Source organism: Microchirus variegatus, assembly GCF_963457635.1.
Source record: "Microchirus variegatus genome assembly, chromosome: 1".
Taxonomy (NCBI): domain Eukaryota; kingdom Metazoa; phylum Chordata; class Actinopteri; order Pleuronectiformes; family Soleidae; genus Microchirus; species Microchirus variegatus.
In genome coordinates, this window is record NC_139802.1 from 39,261,686 (window position 1) to 39,280,716 (window position 19,031).

At 41.0% G+C, this 19,031-nt stretch overlaps 1 protein-coding gene across 1 annotated transcript in view; it reads right to left on the reverse strand.

Moving 5' to 3' along the window:
* The window catches only part of arhgef28a (Rho guanine nucleotide exchange factor (GEF) 28a), a gene marked incomplete at both ends in the record, with an annotated part of 52,947 nt that extends 40,924 nt beyond the window's left edge, over positions 1 to 12,023 (reverse strand). Inside the window, 2 exons of the mRNA XM_083905110.1 lie at positions 722 to 866; positions 11,991 to 12,023. Coding sequence (XP_083761236.1) covers positions 722 to 866; positions 11,991 to 12,023 — 178 coding nt within the window. The remainder of the gene's footprint in view (positions 1 to 721; positions 867 to 11,990) is intronic.
* Positions 12,024 to 19,031: the final 7,008 nt, after the last annotated feature.

The window sequence follows — 19,031 nt, forward strand, 5'->3', positions numbered from 1 at the left end:
AACTACATTTAAAGATATGTTACTGGTAAAAAATAATGACAAATGAAACATTTTAGACATCATTTTTTACAACAACCCACGTCCAGTTGAGTGTTTCATCCCCCGAGGAAAGACGTTTCAAGAGGAGGAACTTCTATGAGGCAAAGTTAAGGTGAAACTGTTTGAACCACTTCCCAGATCACGGTCATGTTTTGGCTACAAAGAACCGGCAAGGAACTGAAAGCAGGTAACTGCCTCATCATTTTTAAATGTCTCAAATGTTGCCCGTCCACACACAAAACACAAACGGAGCCAGCGGCACTTTTTAATTGTCTTTGTTTTCAGGGCGTGAAAACACCAGGGTGGACAGCATGCTTATCAAGAGCAGTACACACTCTTAGAAATAAGGGTTCCAAAACCCTTTAAAAGCCCTTTCCTGAATAAAGGGTTTTAAAAGGGTTTCCTCCAAAAGGGTTCTCCTATGAGGACAAGCCAAAGAACCTTATATTGTTCTACTTAGCACTTTTATTTCTAAGAGAGTAGTGTGTATTGTGCCTGAGGATTAAGAGCAATCCTGAATTGATGGCACCCTATACTCAGCTTGATGGTAACAGGTCTTACACAACATAATATATGGGATGTGATATGCCTCTACCTTACCACTCATGGCTCACTGATCATTGTTATGGAATGTTGCTGTTGGAGATTGTGAGAAAATGACAGGTAAAATAATGAAACTTACCAGGAACTGTGAAGCAAAGCGTGAGCCCGTCATCTCCTCTTTTGGCTGCGGTCACATGTGTAAGTCTTGAACCTTGAACGACGATGTAAAACTCTGCATCTTCAGGACCGCTGGCTTGCAGTTTTACACTGGCTTCCACTTGTCCCTGAGATTAGAAAAAAGGATAAAACGTTAGTCGGCTCGATCGGTTTTTACAACACAACCAAAATAAACGTTTCCGAAAGAATACGAGGACTCTTTCAAGGGTTACTCAAGGGTAAATTCAAACTCAAAATAAAACTGCACTGTCACATTCAAATAGCTCCATTTAAAGCTGGGAATAATAAAAGGCAGCTTTTTGGAAGCGAAATGTTTTTTTTTCCGATTGATTTCCCAAAGTTCACATTAATTTGGGTGGAAGACAGAAAAATGGGGCAGCGAGAGGAAAAAAAATGAAGAATGAAGAGAGCCACTACTCATTTTCTCACAATGGGGGAGAGTCTGCGCCCTACTGAGTGTTCATGATCCACGTCTATAATGAGTTCATTATTTCTGTTAAATCATTGACCTTGTTTCTGTTGACCTCATATAAACTCAAAGACCCACATAACTTTAACAAGTTTGTTGCATGGCTTCATTTTTGATGTGTACAGCGTTAACGCGTTAATTGTGATCGACATAACACGTTGATGTTTTTGTTTTGCTTTAATTGCACGGAGCTACTTTGTCCCTTTGGAGCAGCCAAGTAGGTCTAACTTCGGCTGCAGCCGCAGCCACTTCCAGGTTTTCTACGGCCACATACATGGAGAAAAATGACACAAATATGCTTCTGAATCTACTACTGATACTTTTATTTTAAAACACATTGAGTTTTTCCAATTCTTTTCCAGGTTTTGGTTTATGGTGTGTTCCATTTAAATCTGAAGTCTGAGGTCAGAACTGGGAGTAACATCACCTTGACCGAAATTCCGGTTGGGCTAGCCATTAATTTTCACATATAACACTCTACAGAGGATTTTAATAGGTAAGGTACACTCTTTTGGAGGGTTCCACCAAGAACCCTTTTAAAACCCTTTATTCAGGAAAGAGGTTTTAAAGGGTTCTCTAGATCAATATGGTTCTTATTGGAACCATTAGTGTTACCAAGAACCCTTGAAAAACCTTTTCTTCTGGAAAGGGTTTTTTCAGAAGCAAATGGTTCCAGGTAGAACCTCAGCCCTTGTAGAAGGACCCTTTTGGAACCCTTATTTCTCAGAGTGTAGGTGCTAGGACAGAAGGTGCTTTTGGAAGGGTCTTCGAGAGTTTCTTGAAGATTGAAAGGGATGCCCGTGTTCTGGTAGTGCTCATTTCACCAGCGTGGAACGACACACGGAAAGATTCTGGATTGTCTCGTGCAGGGTGTTGGCACTGCCAGACGACAATCCTTTGAGGAAAAATATACAAGTGCAATTGTAAAAATGGTGGTGTTTGTATGAGAAGCAGCCACCTTGGAATCCAATGTTGGAATTGGTGAGGTTGGAGTTAGAAAACCTGAGTTTAGGTGGTGTTCTCCCAGCTACAACTGGAACGCACCATTACAAACCATTATACAGTCTTGTATAAAGTACCTAAAATGAATATTTGAGTACAAGTACAAGTATCTTACCAGAAAATTACTTTGATAGAGGTCACCTTTTAGAATATTATTTATAGAGTTTTTGAATTTTAAACATATGATATATGAAATATATTGTATGACTGTCCTTTTTTTTAAAGACATGGGCTCACATTAATCAGTGCATGTTGTATTCACGAACAAACAACAATATCGCAATATATATTAAGATGGATGACCCACGGATGGGTCCAGAGACTGAAATTCTCCAGAAGGGTTAGCTCACAGAACATCTTTCAAAAGGGATCACATAGTTGAAGTTCCATGCTTGTGCAATCTTATCTTCTGTTTTCTTGTGCTCGGCTTGGGGCTTTATCTGAGGGATTTATGGGCCATCCTTAATTCGCTCTGATTGTGAACACTTTCGGCGAAGTCATTCATCATCACGTTTAAATGTATAGTGTCCACATTTTCTTCACTGAGAAAAAAAACGACTTCTCTGTGTATTCCTGTAACAGTTCATATCACGTAAATGTGATGGAACCGAGGCCTACGCAGATGACAATTACAGTTTTGAGTTTGCACGGTCGGATTAAACATAATCTGCATTATTATAGATAAGCAGGACTAAGTGTCTAGATCCACGCGAGCAGCTCCACGAGGCTGTACTTAAGCACAGCAGAGCTTTGAGTTAAACGCTAACGTAAGCATAATAACATTTTCACAGCGATAAGGCATCAACGCTGATGTTTAACACCAAAGCTGATTCAAATGTTTTTTTTACTTTGTCAGTATGTTTGCAGCCCTAATAAAAAAGGGTAAATTCTTCTAGATTTGGTGACTGAGGAAGTTTAAAGTATGTAAGTGTAACTAAAATTGATGGAAAGGTCAATTGACTTCAGTTGATATTAAATTTGTGGTATGATTCAAAAGAAAACAAGGGATTTTCCGCATGTTAGGGCAATTCTCCTGGACTAACTCAGAAAAATGGTACATGATGTTACTTTCAAGACGTAATTAAAGATCCAGACTTCACCACACAACCTCATTAGGAAAGACCATATGCTCCTGGCAAACCAATCAATCACAGTCTTAATGTGAAGTCTACAGTTCTGTCTCGGGGAATATTTCAAGATTTGCGCATTGAATCCAGTATGAAGCGACTCAGAGGCAGAAATGCATCTATCTCAAGAGTTTCAGAGCGATAAAGCAGGTCTGACTCAAACTGACTGCAGCTTCTCAGCTTTTTACTGGCACTAAGTGGTTCGCTGCAGGATCACTTAGCGCACACACTGTTAACGTTATCACTGATTGTTTTTCCACACAATGAAAAGATAAGACGTCGGACAAATCGGGACGCCGTTGTTTGTGCAGCCAGTCCGGATTTCTTACAAGGAATCAAAGAGAGTCAGCGTTTGGAAAAAATAAAAGATTCCCTTGATGTGACATCCAGTAATTCTTTTAAATTTCAAATGACATGAAAGCAGTCAGCCGTAAAAAAAAAAAAAAAGGGCCTTTGGTTTTCCATTTCTCTGCATCAATTCCATGAAAATTGGTATCTTTTTCTTCATCGTCTCACAGCAACTAGATTTACAGCATGTGTATGATACAAGAACATGTGTGACCACCTCTTTCTCATATCTTTTGATTATGTTTTCAGTCCTCTCAGGGTGCTGTAGGTCTCGTTTATTCGTCCCACCAGTCTGCAACAGCCTCAGATATTATTGCGTCTCACCAGCACAATGTGATCAGAGAGAATTTTGCTCGATCATAACTGTATGTGCTGTGCCTCGAGGGAAGGAGAAGGTGGACGTCTGGGAGGTGATAAGATGACAGACTGATGTGATCTATGGCCTTTTGCTCTTTGGCGTCATCATGACACAGCCTGATCCAGTAACAATGAAATATTCAGCACCATGTGGTTTGACCTCATGCCTCCCATATGGGCAGTTTTCAGGCAGTCAATCATGGTATGTTAATTATGGAACACAAACATGAAGAGGTTTCTCACAGATGGAATAGCTCGATACAAATCCGCAACCGTGCTATGCAGGATTACCTCAGTATGGCACAATAATAGGTGGGCATTTCATCTAATGGTGGTTTTAATTTAAAAAAAAAAAAACAAATCGGATGATACAACAGAGGCATGATTATGTAATCTACATGTGTTGTTGACCAACCAGTGGGGGAAAAACAACATCGGATCTGCTGCCTGTTGTCTCCAGGAAACCAGCAGTCATCGACTCTGCGGCTCTTTGCCACGATCTCCCGAGTACGACACGTAAGTGACGTCAGGGGAGTAAGATCTCTGCCACTGCAACAACAAAAACAGCTCCAATAACAGCGAGTGGGAAGAACGCTTTGATGTCAGCAGGGACACGCAGTATTTTCTGTTTCGAATATAACATTTTCACAGTCAAGCTTCAGTCCAAGGGCATGTCTTTATCATTTTGGAACAGCCCAAATCTCATATAATTCGAGTTAGGGTAAGGCTACAATCAGATTACTAGATCTTACTCAAATCTGATTAAAATCAGATTCATTACAGTTCACATGTTTACTCTCCAAGTGTCTTGCATCTGAATTTGACTGTCCTGGAACAAATACTAAATAGTCATTAACAACAACAGACGCCTCAGACTTGTGAGACTACTCAGTATTGAAGAGGGAAATATGTAGGATAAGATGTACCTTTATTGATCCACACAGGGTGGAATGAGATTTAGCTCCATGGTTAGAGCCATGGTTCTCAAACTGCGGTACGTGTGTACCACCAGTGGTGCGTGAGCTTCCTCTGGTAGGTACTTGGAGGAAAATCCTGAAAAACTGTTCTCCTGTATACCAGGGTATTTTAACATTAACTCAATATTTTTATCAGGTACTTGGTACAAAAAGTTTGAGAGCCCCTGCTCTACACTCTTAGAGTAAAAGTAGAACCATATAAGGTTCTTTGGCTTGTCCTCATCGGGAAACCCTTTTTGGCCTTTATAAAAAGGTTCCACCTGGATCAAAATGGTTCTTACTGGAGCCATTAGTGTTACCAAGAACCCTTGAAAAACCCTTTCTCGGGAAAGAAGCAAATGGTTCCAGGTCGAACCTCAGCCCTCGTAGAAGGACCCTTTTGGAACCCTTATTTCAAAGAGTGTAGAGGATGACACTCTTCTCTATTGATGATGTCAACACTACGCATTCATATAGGCATGGATTATGGCCACATGTCAGATACAATATGCAGTTGATCGAGTAACATAAACTGAAAGGACACCTATCTGATTTGAAAATATGTGTCGGCACAGTCCCAAAAACAGATCTGTTTCATATCAATGGAATAAAAATTAATAAGGATGAGTTACATTGGACTTTTTGCTGACATGCCGATATATCAAGAGTGCTTGGGCCAATAGCAGATACATCTGCAGCCAACTGCTGAGGTCATTCAGTCTCTTTTGCAGTGAAATGACCATCATTTTTGAAAGCTCATGTCGCAGCAGATGTCGATCAAATGTTTTCTTCGTTGTACAAAATTGATAAACAGTCAAGGAGGCTTCTTCAGCCTACTGTATAACCAATAGTGGTATCCGATAATACCATGCAATCACTAAAAAAAATCAGACATGAGCCCCTTCAGCGACAACAGTGAAACATGTAAGAGACACAAGCGAGGAAATCAGTGCAGCAGACTCTCTCTGTTCTCATAGTCTGCTCAAGCACATACCTCTGATTTAATCTTCTGTGCAAATGAGATACTAATACCCGGTGCACATGTCAGAAAAGGCTGTCAGACAAAAGTGGCACTGACACTTCACATCAAAGAAGGGTTGCTGCCGACGATAGATGTATTGTTACATCATAAAATACCAAGAAGAATTTGGATTAGTTTTGAAGCTTCATCTTGATATTTTCAGCCTGCCGTTAACGACAAACTGGATTATCGCTAAACTGAACGGGTGGTTGAGGTTTTTTTTCTTTTTGGTTCCGCATGTGAAAAGCATGGTCAACATAATCACTACAGCACTTATAGGAAAAATAAGCACAAAGTGACTGTCTATCTGCATCAAACTGAGCAAACACAGTGCAACGAAGATACCGCTGATCTACCTCCATTTGTGCACACAATTGTGCTTTTTCTGAGATAACAGCAGCTGTAAAGACATAAAAAGCGCCCAGGGTTAGGATCAAAGGCTCGTAATAACAATAATGAAAGCATTAATTCACTCTGATTGGGGACACTTTCGGTGACGTCACTAATCGCGTTTAAATGTACAGTTTAACAGGTTTTGTTGGTATTATCTGTGAATATTGGGACATTGCATGGCATGTCCACCATGTCCGCTTTTTTTTTTTTTTTTTTTATTAATTATTATTTTGCTGATAAAAGGCTTTCCAGGGCTTTGCCACCATGCAGCAACTCGTTCTCCCGGCTCTGCTTGTTGCTAAAATAAACAACCTCAATGTTTACCACAGATATCGCAACGGCAATTTGATTTATGATCATGTTTTTAAGTCGAGCAAACAGATTTAAAACATGTTGATGCATCGCCGCACAAGACACCATCAAAATATGAACTACTCTATACTCCAATGCTAAGGTGACAACATAATGATATGAATTACCATGACTTAAACAACCAAAAATAAAGTTTTAACAATGGTGAAGATATGCTGCATGACTTGTATCCTGATTTGCAGCCTCCAAACTCCTCTCAACAGCTCTTTTTTTTATCTCACACTCATGTTTCCATCTTTGTCTTAATTCCTGCAACAACTCGAAGTCTCACAGGGCTTCTTGTTGAGTGAGACCGATGGTGGAAATGCTCTACTGGACCGATTCCAAAAGGGCGTTTTAAGTGCAATTTGACATTCTCCTTTAAGACCGCGTCCGAGACGAAATCCGACATGACAGCCGGGGAAATCCTTTGCTGTCACAGCAGTGCGGAAAGGAACGAGTGACAAAGGAAAGCAGAGTGGATCAGGTCAGGGACTCGTCCTTCAACAACGTGACCCCAAACATTACAGAACAGGAACATACCACACAGTTTTCAATAAAAGAAGACTCTGCACACTCTCCGGCCTCCAAAATTGAACAAAGCTGGTTTGGCATGAACTGGTCAGACAAGTGAACGGAGCGAAGGAAACTACAAGTGCAACACATTTGCGAGACAAAAATCCTACAAACTAAATATGTGATTATATGATTTCATATTTCACAAAATTAGATTTGAATGACAAAAAAAGTGTGTTTTGCAGCTGGATGAGTCAAAATACTTGATTAAATTTAGGCCAACAAGGACATTCCGAGAGTCCTTCCGTGATTTATTTTCAGAAACACTGAAATTGATAAGTTATATAAAGTCAAAAGTCTTTTGTTGTTGTAACGTTATTATCCCGTCTCTGCTGGGTCTGCATGAACGACATAACTTTATTTGTATGACGAATTCCTCGTTTGAAAAGCAGCTCGTTCAAGCAGGACTCTCAGACCTGACTGAGGGAGCGTTTGTGTGTATACAGCAGCAGCGCATGCAGGGGGCAGAGAGTGCAAGCATTTATCCCCTCAAACTCTTAGATACAAAAGTGCAAAGCAGAACCATATAAGGTTCTTCGGCTTGTCCTCATAGGAGAAGCCTTTTTGGCTTCAGGTAGAAGCCCTTGTAGAAGGAACCCTTTTGGAACCCTTATTTCTAAGAGTGTACCAGGATTTTTTTGAGCAGTGGGTGTCACTTTTGAAAACTTTTAGTGGGTGTTTCTTTGTGTTTTTAGTCCATCTGCCTTGTCATATTACTAATCACTTCCAGCAGCACAGGAATGTCGCTAGGCGACACAAGATCTAAACGCTGCTATACTGACAAATACAAAGAGACTCGAGTGGAGCTTTTTTTGCCTTTTCACGTGTGCATACATGCCCCACAGGTGCGTTCACACTAGCCATGTTTACGTTACAAATGTCTGCACTCCACGAGAAGATTTGTTCCTATTGGAATTTACAATCCCATTGTTTACATGGGCACTGAATTAAAGGACCTACGTTCAGTTGGAATTGGACTATTTTGACATTGTTGTCTAATTCTCCAGAAGAATTGGAAGCTTGACTTCTTGAGCTTGAGCATCCGTAGTAATCAAACGTTGCACGTGTCTGCTCGTCCCCTCACTGTCCGTTATCCATTCTATGTCATTTTCCTACCTCTTCCACAGCTGTGACTTTCGTGCCTGTTCGTTATTCATTATTTTGGAATGAAAATACAGCAGCAACAAAACAGGAGCATGTCACATTTACGTGGATCAGACACGTGATGGCACCAAACCTGGAAGTCATGATCTGTTTATACTGCATGAACCAGCCCTGTTATTCAGAATTATATTAGTTTCCGAATGGGTTGTATCAGATCAGAGTTTTAGGATTAGAATGTTTACATTATATATTTTTATTTTGATCGGGCTTTTATTCCGATTAATTGTGTCCATGTAAACACAAGTACTGAAACAACACTTAGAAATAAGGGTTCCAAAAGGGTCCTTACTACAAGGGCTGAGGTTCTACATGGAACCATTTGCTTCTGAAAAACCCTTTCCTGAAGAAACACTAATGGTTCCAGTAAAAACCATGTTGATCCAGAGAACCCTTTAAAAGCCCTTTCCTGAATAAAGGGTTTTAAAAGGGTTTTAAAAGGGTTCCAGGTGGAACCTTTATAAAAGGGTTCTCCTATGAGGACAAGTCAAAGAACCTTATATGGTTCTACTTAGCACTTTTAAGAGTGAAGGGTCTGTGCCAGTCTAACAATCCACACATGGGGCCTTTCAGTCTTCCATTCCAATAGTGGCAATTTCTCACAAGGAGTTTGCTCTCATTTGTACTTTCTTGTATATTTTGGATACTGAAATGTTCATGTTTCGGTACAGGCCAATTTCCTCATTTAACACAATGTCCACATGTGTTGTTTGCAGCCCGATGCATAAAAGGGGCAAATGACGAAATGAATGTCACGCAGACCCTGGTGGACCTCTGCACACATGTGGACCTGGAAACTATGACCCGGCCCTTAATCAGACTTCTGTGAACTCATTTGAGATTGGTTTGAATGTAATGGGCATGTGTTTGCATTTTAAAGTCATGCAGTACAGTTTTAAAAATCCAATAACAGCAGAGTAAACTGAGGTGCTCCAAAACGTTTGAGCAGTCATTCACACACCTGGACGACAGAAAGACTTTGACATGAAGTCCTGCACTGGTGTGCAATAAAAACCTCATTAAACACACTTTCTGTCTGCAACTGAATGCAGCCATTTATCCATTGATCTGGCCCTAACAGCATCTCCTATGGGTCTGACACTATGCTGTGCGTGTGGAGGTGCACCATAAAACTTTACCAGGCATGTTACAATAACAGCTTTTATGTCACAGCCGTGCACCGTGGCTTGCCCACCACACAAAGGCCGGCATTGAAATCTGGATCTCATTCAGCAGTGAGAGGTGCTCCTGTTGAGCTGTGACCTGAGAGGGTGGAGACGCCACTTCCTCTTAATGGAGAGGTGTATGGGTGTGCGCGAAACAGCCTACAATGACTCACATGGCCCGGGTTTTTGGAGCACTCCTCGATCAGTCGTGCAGAAGCAAAAAGGTTCAGGAGGGAGCCTCCCCACACCGCGTCTAAAAGTGGTGACACAGCGAAACATGCCGACACTCTGCTTACCAGAAATCTGGCACCACTTCAGTGACCGGCCCACCCACGACTTCATGCAAGACGGGAGAAGAGGGGTGAGAGGGAGAAAGAGAGGAGGAGACGTATAGAGAGGGAGAAAAAGATTGGGGATATGGGGGATTGAAAGGAGAAAGGAGGACAGATGGAAGAAATGAAAGTAACTGCACGAAACGGGACTTCTACGGCGTCAAAAAACGGTTTAAAACAATAATTCAAACACACCTGCACACTTTACGAAAGTAAAAATGTGTATATTTAATTTATAAAAAGCCTAGAAACAAATGGGCTTATTCTTTTTTTCTGGCTTCTATGTTTCCTCTGTGCAGGCTTTTAGAGGGTCTTGTCAGTTGAACAGTCTCTGCAAGGCCGGGCTTCCCCAGGGACTGAAAGCCTCCTGGATTGTGTTTCACCTATGACACAGGGCTTGCCAGTCAACTACTGCACAGATGGAGAATCAGGACTGAGAGAGAAGTAAAAGGGGTGGTTTCAAGAGAGGAACAAGAGTACTCTAATTCTGGTGAGAACAAAAAAAAACAGAATAGGGTTTAAACGTTGGGGGACTGGTCCAGGGGAGCATTCACGGTTCATAGATTTGCTCAACCACTCCCGAAAATCCCAAAACAGATCCCAGGAGTAAACCACCAGCACACAAGACAATCACATGTGTAATGAATATACTACCTACAAGCATGTTTGTAAAAGAGTATCATCACTTAAAATAAAATAAAAAAATTCACATTCTACCCCTTGGCAGTATGGCTGGGCAGTAAGTCAATAACAATGTATATTGCTATATAATTTTCTTCAATATCAATATAACAAAGGTTCAACACAGCAATGCACCGACTGTGCAATCAAACTTCAAGACCCAACACAGAATTGGAACATATATCGAGACGAACAAAAAATCCTCTTGACACCATGACCTCAACTCAACAGGAAGTTGGCCATCTTGGATTTGGAGTATATATCTTGGCGTTTCGCAAGTTTAGTAACTGAACTTGCTAGTCTGAGGGCGTTTATGCTAGGAAGATGAGAAACGCGTCAAATTGTATTAGACACATCCAAGATCAAGTAGGTCACGTGAAACAGGAAGTGCCCTTTAAATCGCAGATACATTGACCAATCGGCTCCAAACTTGATTTTCCCTTTGTTACATTTTTCAAAATTTTTAATTTTCATGTAGAAAAGCAAGGTCCATGAAGGCACCATATACGGTTCCTAACACATATACAACGCATGGTAATGCCGTTTTGGATGTCTGCGGAAGTTACGAAATATAGTTCTTCGCCCGGTAAAGGGTTAACGTTTGCTGTTGTCTGTCAATAGAGAAATGTAAAACTCAAATGGACGATATGCACATAGCATCACTTACGACTCCTTGACTTCCAGTTGTCACTGAGGGGAATCTTGGACTTTGTAAGGTCATGTTAGTGATTAAAATATCCGATATTGATCAAAAACATTAACATTACATTGTTATTCAGTCGTGGCTTCAGCACTAGAGATTCAGCTTGGCCTAAAATGAAAAAAGGTGTTAAAATGTCTGCGTTGGGAAGGGACGTCGCTAAACTAGAAAATCTCTGGATCTTTAGCGGACAAGGTTAGTTGCACTGGGTAACTGGAAACCAGGAAGTGACTCTGCAAGTGGCCAATTAACTGATTTCTTTCATTCAGTAGGAAAACTTGACCTTTAATTATCTGACATTTGGCTGATTTTAATCTTTTTGGAGTTGAAAAACCCAGCTCTACCTCAGAATAAATAAGTCTTTCATATGTATTTTAGGATGGGTCCATCTTGTACTGCCATTTTTCAACAGACAAACCAAGCCAGAGCTTGTGTTTCATGGTTTGAAATGGTAGTACTATGCAAATGAAACAAATGGCTCCTGATGCACAAACCAATGAAGAATAGCAAAGGAACAGCAGAAAGAGTGTTGCCATCATTTGTAGTATGTGAGGGCCACTGCACCTTTACATGAAATAAGAAGGCACTTACGTATAGAGGCACCTCTCTTCTGTTCAACTCCATTTTCTCCCATCCGCCAGATACCTAGAGAGAAAATAGTCATGTTACTATAGTGTTACTATACTGCATCGATTTGTGTAGTCATAGACTGATGTCTTAATGAAGTATGATTTCATTATGTATTTGATTTCAGAGGGAGTGTACATTTGTCTTGGAGATGCTCCCCATGTCTGTGGCCATAAAAAAAAATTAGGCGCATGAGCTTGGCAACAGGACCACGAAACAAAACTCAAAAAGAGAACAGTCATCCAAAGGTAACAACTGGACTTTTCACCTCTGATCCAAGAGGCTTTCTCGGTTCTGAATGTTGGTGGTGAGAGAGAACAGTTCATCCACTCCAGCTTGACACAGAACATCTCACCACTTAACTGTCCGGGTCTCATATAACATTACACAACAGCAGCAATGATATTCAACAAAAACAAAGCTCCAGTATCAATATCAATCCAGGTTACAGCCGGTGAGTTGAGCTGTTCTGTTCAGGGAGTAAAGACTAAATGATCTGAAAAGACGCAGCAACAACAACAACAACAACACCTGAGGTCATTTGAACGATTTCAGGCGTAAACACCAAAATACGACCCTCTGCTCTCACATCCTTTAGGTGACTGTGGTCAACCACCACCAGCAGTGTCACAGTCGTCTTCAGGCACAACGCAGAGGAGGAGGAGGAGAAGGAAACTGAATCTTTTTGCAAAAACCCGATCTTCTGTGACTTCACTCTCAGCTGTGAATAGTACATGACTTCAAAGCTGCACAGCGGTGTGTCTGCTCTGCGGGAGGATGCACAGTGTCTAGACCAGGGGACTGGGAAGCTTTTTGTCATTTTTATGATGTCCTCTGCAGGCTGTACATAAATACTGAACACATATATCATATTAGACCATACCAAATGCCTAGCTGCAATACAAAGTCCGCGAAAAGTTTTATTCTCGGCTCCACAGTGCAGCACAGAGTCCTACACAAACTTCCAGCCTCAGAGGATTTATCTGTGCAGTGGATACATGTTATATATGACTGCTTGAGCCTGCAAATGATAACTTTTCCAAATGCTAAGTGCTGTTAGCTCCCAGTAGCCTCTGTGGCTGATGTCATTTCCTGTCCCTTACGTTTACTTTTACTTTTTCTTGGACCTAAAGAGATACTACTAAACTAAACTAAATTATTTTCTTGACTGATCAAGTATTTGTTTGTTCAGAAAAAGTTGAAAAATGTTCATCGGTGCTTACCAAACCGGGAAATGACGATGTTCTTGTTATGCCCACAAACCAAAATTATTGTTTAAATGATTTGTTTGTTATGTGGAGCGATGAAACCAGAAAATATGCTGGAAAAAAACAGATTAATTGATTATCAAAATAGTTGACGGTTAGTTAAATTTCGTAATTGTTGCAGCCCCACTGGCAAAACAACTGTTGACATCCTGTTTCCACTATATATCCACTGTATTGCGCTACCTCATGTGTGTATATGTCCTGACTTACTTTTTCCTTGTGATCAGGTGGTGGCACAGAGAAAGAATTTCACTGCAGAGATAACATGGTATTTTTTGCACATTACAATAAAGCCTTTGAATCCTTTGAATCCTATTTAGCCAAAAAAGATGTTCTGCAAAAGAAGTCTTCTTGTTCTGGCCTCCCTTTGGTTGCTGTTGTTACCAGAGATGAGAATAAGATGTCTTGGCCCGGAAATGTCGTCTACGGGGAAAGTCCCAAGTTAATGGGCCATCGGTTCCCCGCTTGCCCCATCGTTGACCTTCTCGAAGCAACTTGAGAGGACATATTGTCTTCGTGCTTTCATTTCTGTGTGTTTTATGTTGCTGGTTTGTTTGAGTGGGATTTGTGACAGTCTCTTGAACAAATAAAACCTACACTGAGAATTACACTGAGCCCATTGCATATGTCATAGTAGCTTAGCTTGACAGCACTGGGATAAAAACTAAAGATAGTTAATTGTCATATTTGTTTACTACAAAATGGATAGTAAACTGATCAATATCTAAATGTACGATCTGAAATACTTTGGATTCAAGTGGGAGAGAGTGGAGGCATGTCATACGTCAAAAAGTCTTCGCAATTTATATTTGACGCTGGTCATTGCTGTTGAAATAGTTACATTTAAAGTTCAAATACACTATAAAAAGTGACCACGGATGCATGATGGACACTTTTTCCTGACTTGAAACTGTAATAGTAGGAGGCATAATCCTCTGAAGAAGAATCTGGGTCAACATCATTGTATATTATTTGATGAAAATGAGCTTGTGAAGTGTCACACAACAGGCCAACAATAGGAACGGGATCCGGTGTCTTAAGTGTAAATCCAGTCCTATTACAGTAATACACTGGCTGATACTGTCCCTCTGGGTTTATCCAATATCGCTGCCATGTTTGTGTGCTGTAATATTAACATTTTATTGATACACGAGTGCAGCGCCACAGGCCAGGGCGTCTTATATCTAGTGGTAAGCCTAATCATAACAATGGGTCTTTGGGGTTCTTTCTTCCATGTGCAGCTGGAGCAGGAACATGTCATAGTGTTGACTTAAACATAGTCCTTGCTTTTCAGGTTGCGACCTATTAGCTCAACAAAACGTGAATATTTTGGCAGCAGTTTGTTTAAGTAAGGTTTAAAGACATTAATCCCAACGCCACATATTGAAGTGACAGTTCGAACGTCCATCTAAGATTTTTGAAGATTCCTGCAGCTCATCTGTGAGCAAAACTGAATGTAACGCGATCGGAAAGCGACAACAAAACACCGCGCAGGCAAAGATGTGTCTTTAAGCCACGATTAAGAGTTGGGCTTGTCCTACGATGTCACCATCATTGTCCTCAGCCCTGACATTAGCCTTTGACATGTTCAAGTCGGTGTGAATGAGAAACCTGAGCTGGCTGTTGGCCACGCACTCTAAAACAGGGCGTGAGAAAAGAGATCGCACACAAAACAAGAGAACACATGCGATCGAAAAAAAGCATTTGAAAAAATCATTTTTGACTTCTGTTAAAGCGAGGCGAACATTTTTCAGACACCATCAACTCGATCACGTTGGGGTTTTTTTATTAGGTGACGCATGATTAAATAATCTAATTTATCTCACATGACATGCTGCAATTAGTTATTGAGTTAGGGCGGGAGGGGGTTGTTATATAATAATGGATTATTTTCTCCTATTTGCTTCTTTTATATAAAAAAAACTTTAATTTGTTACACACACTCTTAGAAATAAAAGTGCTAAGTAGAACCATATAAGGTTCTTCAGCTTGTTCTCATAGGAGAACCCTTTTTGGCACCTTTTTATAAAGGTTCCACCTGGAACCCTTTTGGAGGGTTCGACCAAGAAAACCCTTTTAAAACCCTTTATTCGGGAAATGGGTTTTAAAAGGTTCTCTGGATCAAAATGGTTCTTACTGGAATGGTTTTTAAGGGTTCTTGAGTAACCCATGAACCATTAAAAAAAAGCTTTTTAGGGAAGCTTTTTTCAAGAGCAAATGGTTCCAGGTAGAACCTCAGCCTGTAAACCTAAAAGACCTCGGTATTTTGAATTTGAATGTAGTAACCGTTTTTGGCCACATTCTTACATATGGCACCTTTAACATGAGTTTTTTTATTAGCATGGCGGAAAAGACGCAAAGGGGATTATTGTAGGAACGGACAGTGCCGGCCCATGCTTTTATGGGGCCTTAAGATAGGGGGTCTCATACTCAAATGACCTGGGTGAGGTGCCGAAGAACCCTTAAAAAAATAACTTTTCTGCAGGAAAGGGTTTTTCAGAAGCAAATGGTTCCAGCTAGAACCTCAGCCCTTGCAGAAGGACCCTTTTGGAACCCTTATTTCTAAGAGTGTGGATTGTTTCTGAGGGATATGTTTGAGTGTTGACAGTCGTCCATCTGAAGCCTACTTTCACCCAGTTGTGTCAGTCAATCAGTGCTATATATCACCATTATTGTAGTGTTTTTTTTGGTTGTAGGTATTAACACATTATCAACCCTGTGTCCGTTAAGCACGGCACACTTTCTGAGAACCACCCTGGGACCTGGACACTCCGTCTTTTAAGCCTCTTAACAAAAGGCTGACTGAATAAAACTGATAAGACAGTCTTTTGCATGTGTAAACTGAAGTCCGTGAACTGCTCACTCTGCTGCACCAAAAGTCCGGTACGATAAATCATCATCGTTTTTAGCTCGTGTTTAAACGGGAGCTGCTGGTCTACTGTTGCTTCATCTGGTGAGTTTTTGTGACACTTAACAGAATTAAGAATGTCAAAGTCACAAGATGATATGTTTGAACTGGCTGATAGAGGGTGGAATAAGTCAGCAACTCGTGTGTGCGCGGTGATGTAAAATTGCTATTTTTTCGTATGGGCTTTGATTGGGAGGGAAAACAGTTTCCAAGTTTTCCAGTCAAAAAACACTGTCCAGCAGTGAGGAAAAAGTGGTGAACATCTTCTTAAGATATCGTAAAAAAAAAAATGCATCCAGATTTTAAGCAGCTGATTTTGGTTATTTCCATATTTTCCAGTGTTTTCCATTAGTTTTCGCCCGCACTGAAAAAAGCGTATCGACAACAAGAGACAATATCTCTCTGTTGCTGTGATCGTACAGTTATTACGAAGTCAGCAGGAAAACACCTTTGCGGCACATGATGTCACGGGGACTGTGTTGATTGACTGTCATTCTCGTTGTGCCGTTAGTCATCGTTGTGTTTAACGCATTCTTCTGAGAGGTAATGATATTTATCTCCATGCCTCACATACACTGTGAGAAATAAGGGTTCCAAAAGGGTCCTTCTGCAAGGGGCTGAGGTTCTACCTGGAACCATTTGCTTCTGAAGAACCCTTTCGTGAATAAAGGGTTTAAAAGGGTTCTTGGTGGAACCCTCCAAGTGGAAAGGTTCTACCTGGAGCGGAAAGGGTTCTCCTATGAGGACAAGCCGAAGGACCTTATATGGTTCTACTTGGCACTTTTATTATGTCTAAGAGTGCAGCTGTATTTCCCAAACATTTTTACATGGGAACCAACATTTTAAACTCACATTATGAATAGCGACAACAGTAAAGTTGTACATGTCTTACTTTTTGAACACCTCATATTGTTTGAATAGGGGAAACCAGACATTTCCAAGAGATGTACACACGTTTGATGCGGGACAACGTCATATTGTTAGACGTACTGTAGATAAACATAGTGGACCGTAGTTGGACTCATACCCTACAAAACACAGACCAAATTGATAGAACAGCAGACACCGAAGCCTGCAAACGCCACACCGCTCACTTTTCCACGTTTTACCTGTGAACCTGAACGCACCACCGGCGTCTGACCACATATACGCTAACAGACAAAAAATGAAGCTACGAGAAAACGAGGAGCAAAAAACAACAACAACAACATAAACACAGTCGCAATAACACAGCTCTTACTGAACCTGTGTAAAGCCACAGTTAGTTTACAACCGTTTGTTAGCGTGTGTTGTTGCCATTACCTGCTGCCGCTTCTCTCTCTCTCTCCTCCTCTCCAAGGGGGAAACTCAGAACCGATGAAAATGCGACTTTCTGCCCTTACAAACTTTTCTCTGTTGCTCGATTCGCTTTCGCCTGGGCGCTAATAACGCGTATTACACCGTTGTTCCACATTACTACCGCGTCGCCCAGCTTCCTCAGCCTCCTCCTCCTCCTCTTCCTCACAACAGCAAGTCTGTTGCTGTTGCTGGGAGTCGGTTTTTGCAGGTGTCGCCAGAGTCGTTTCCCCTGTTTTTCCCTTCTTCTTCTTCTTCTTCTTCTTCTTCTTCTTCTTCTCTGTCGAGCGGCCTGCTCTGCTTGTCCAGCCCCCTCTCTCACACACACACACACACACACATTGGACAGCCCATTCTGGAGCGCTGCGAAAATGCCATAAAATGTCAAAACATCATGAGTTTAAAGGTGCATTATGTAATAAATCTAAAGCAACTGGCCATAAAATCCTCCTAATATGTCACAGAGACTCAGGAATAATGTTCATATAACAAACTGAACTCACCAACAACAACAACAGTACAGCCAAAATATTTGCACTAAAAAAAATATTTTGCAGACTGCAAATCATGTTTATGTTTTGAAATCATGTTTAGGCATGTGGTGCCACCTACCGCCGTCTACCAATCATTGCAGTCGGTAGAGCCTCAGCTGCCGAGCAACCGCAGGTTGCCAGTTACGTCAGAAAATGAAACCTAAAAGACCTCGGTGTGTTGAATTTGAATGTAGTAACCGTTTTTGGCCACATTCTTACATACGGCACCTTTTTTATGAGCATGGCAGAAAAGACGCAAAGGGGATTATTGTAGGAACAGACAGTGCCGGCCCAAGCTTTTATGGGGCCTTAAGCCAGGGGTCTCAAACTCAAATGACCTGGGGGGCCAATGCGCATCTATTGTGGTCAAGAGGGGGCCGGCCTAGAGAGCAAAATGTATTCATGTATTTAATGTATTAAAGGTGCCATAGGTAATAATGTGGCCAAACACGGTTACTACGTTCAAATTCAAAATACCGAGGTCTTTTAGGTTTCTGACGTAACTGGCAACCCGTGGTTGCTCTGCAGCTGAGACTCTACCGACTGCAATGATTGGTAGATGGCGGTAGGTGGCGCCACATGCCAAAAACATGATTTCAAAACATAAACATGATTTGCAGTATGCAAAATATTTTTTTAATGCAAATATTTTGGCTGTACTGTTGTTGTTGGCGAGTTCAGTTTGTTATATGAACATTATTCCTGAGTCTTTGTGACATATTAGGAGGATTTTATGGCAAGTTGCTTTATATTTATTACATAATGCACCTTTAATATCAAAAGCAGACATTTATTTTAAATTACATCAATAATAGTGTGGACAACTGTAATTAAAAGTTGTACCAGGAGCCGTTTCAGCCACTGCCGTTCGTGGCTCGGGCCCTAATAAGGGTATTTATATGTAATTGAATGTTTTATATGATAGATTTACTGTCATATATCATACTGAACTCACCACCAA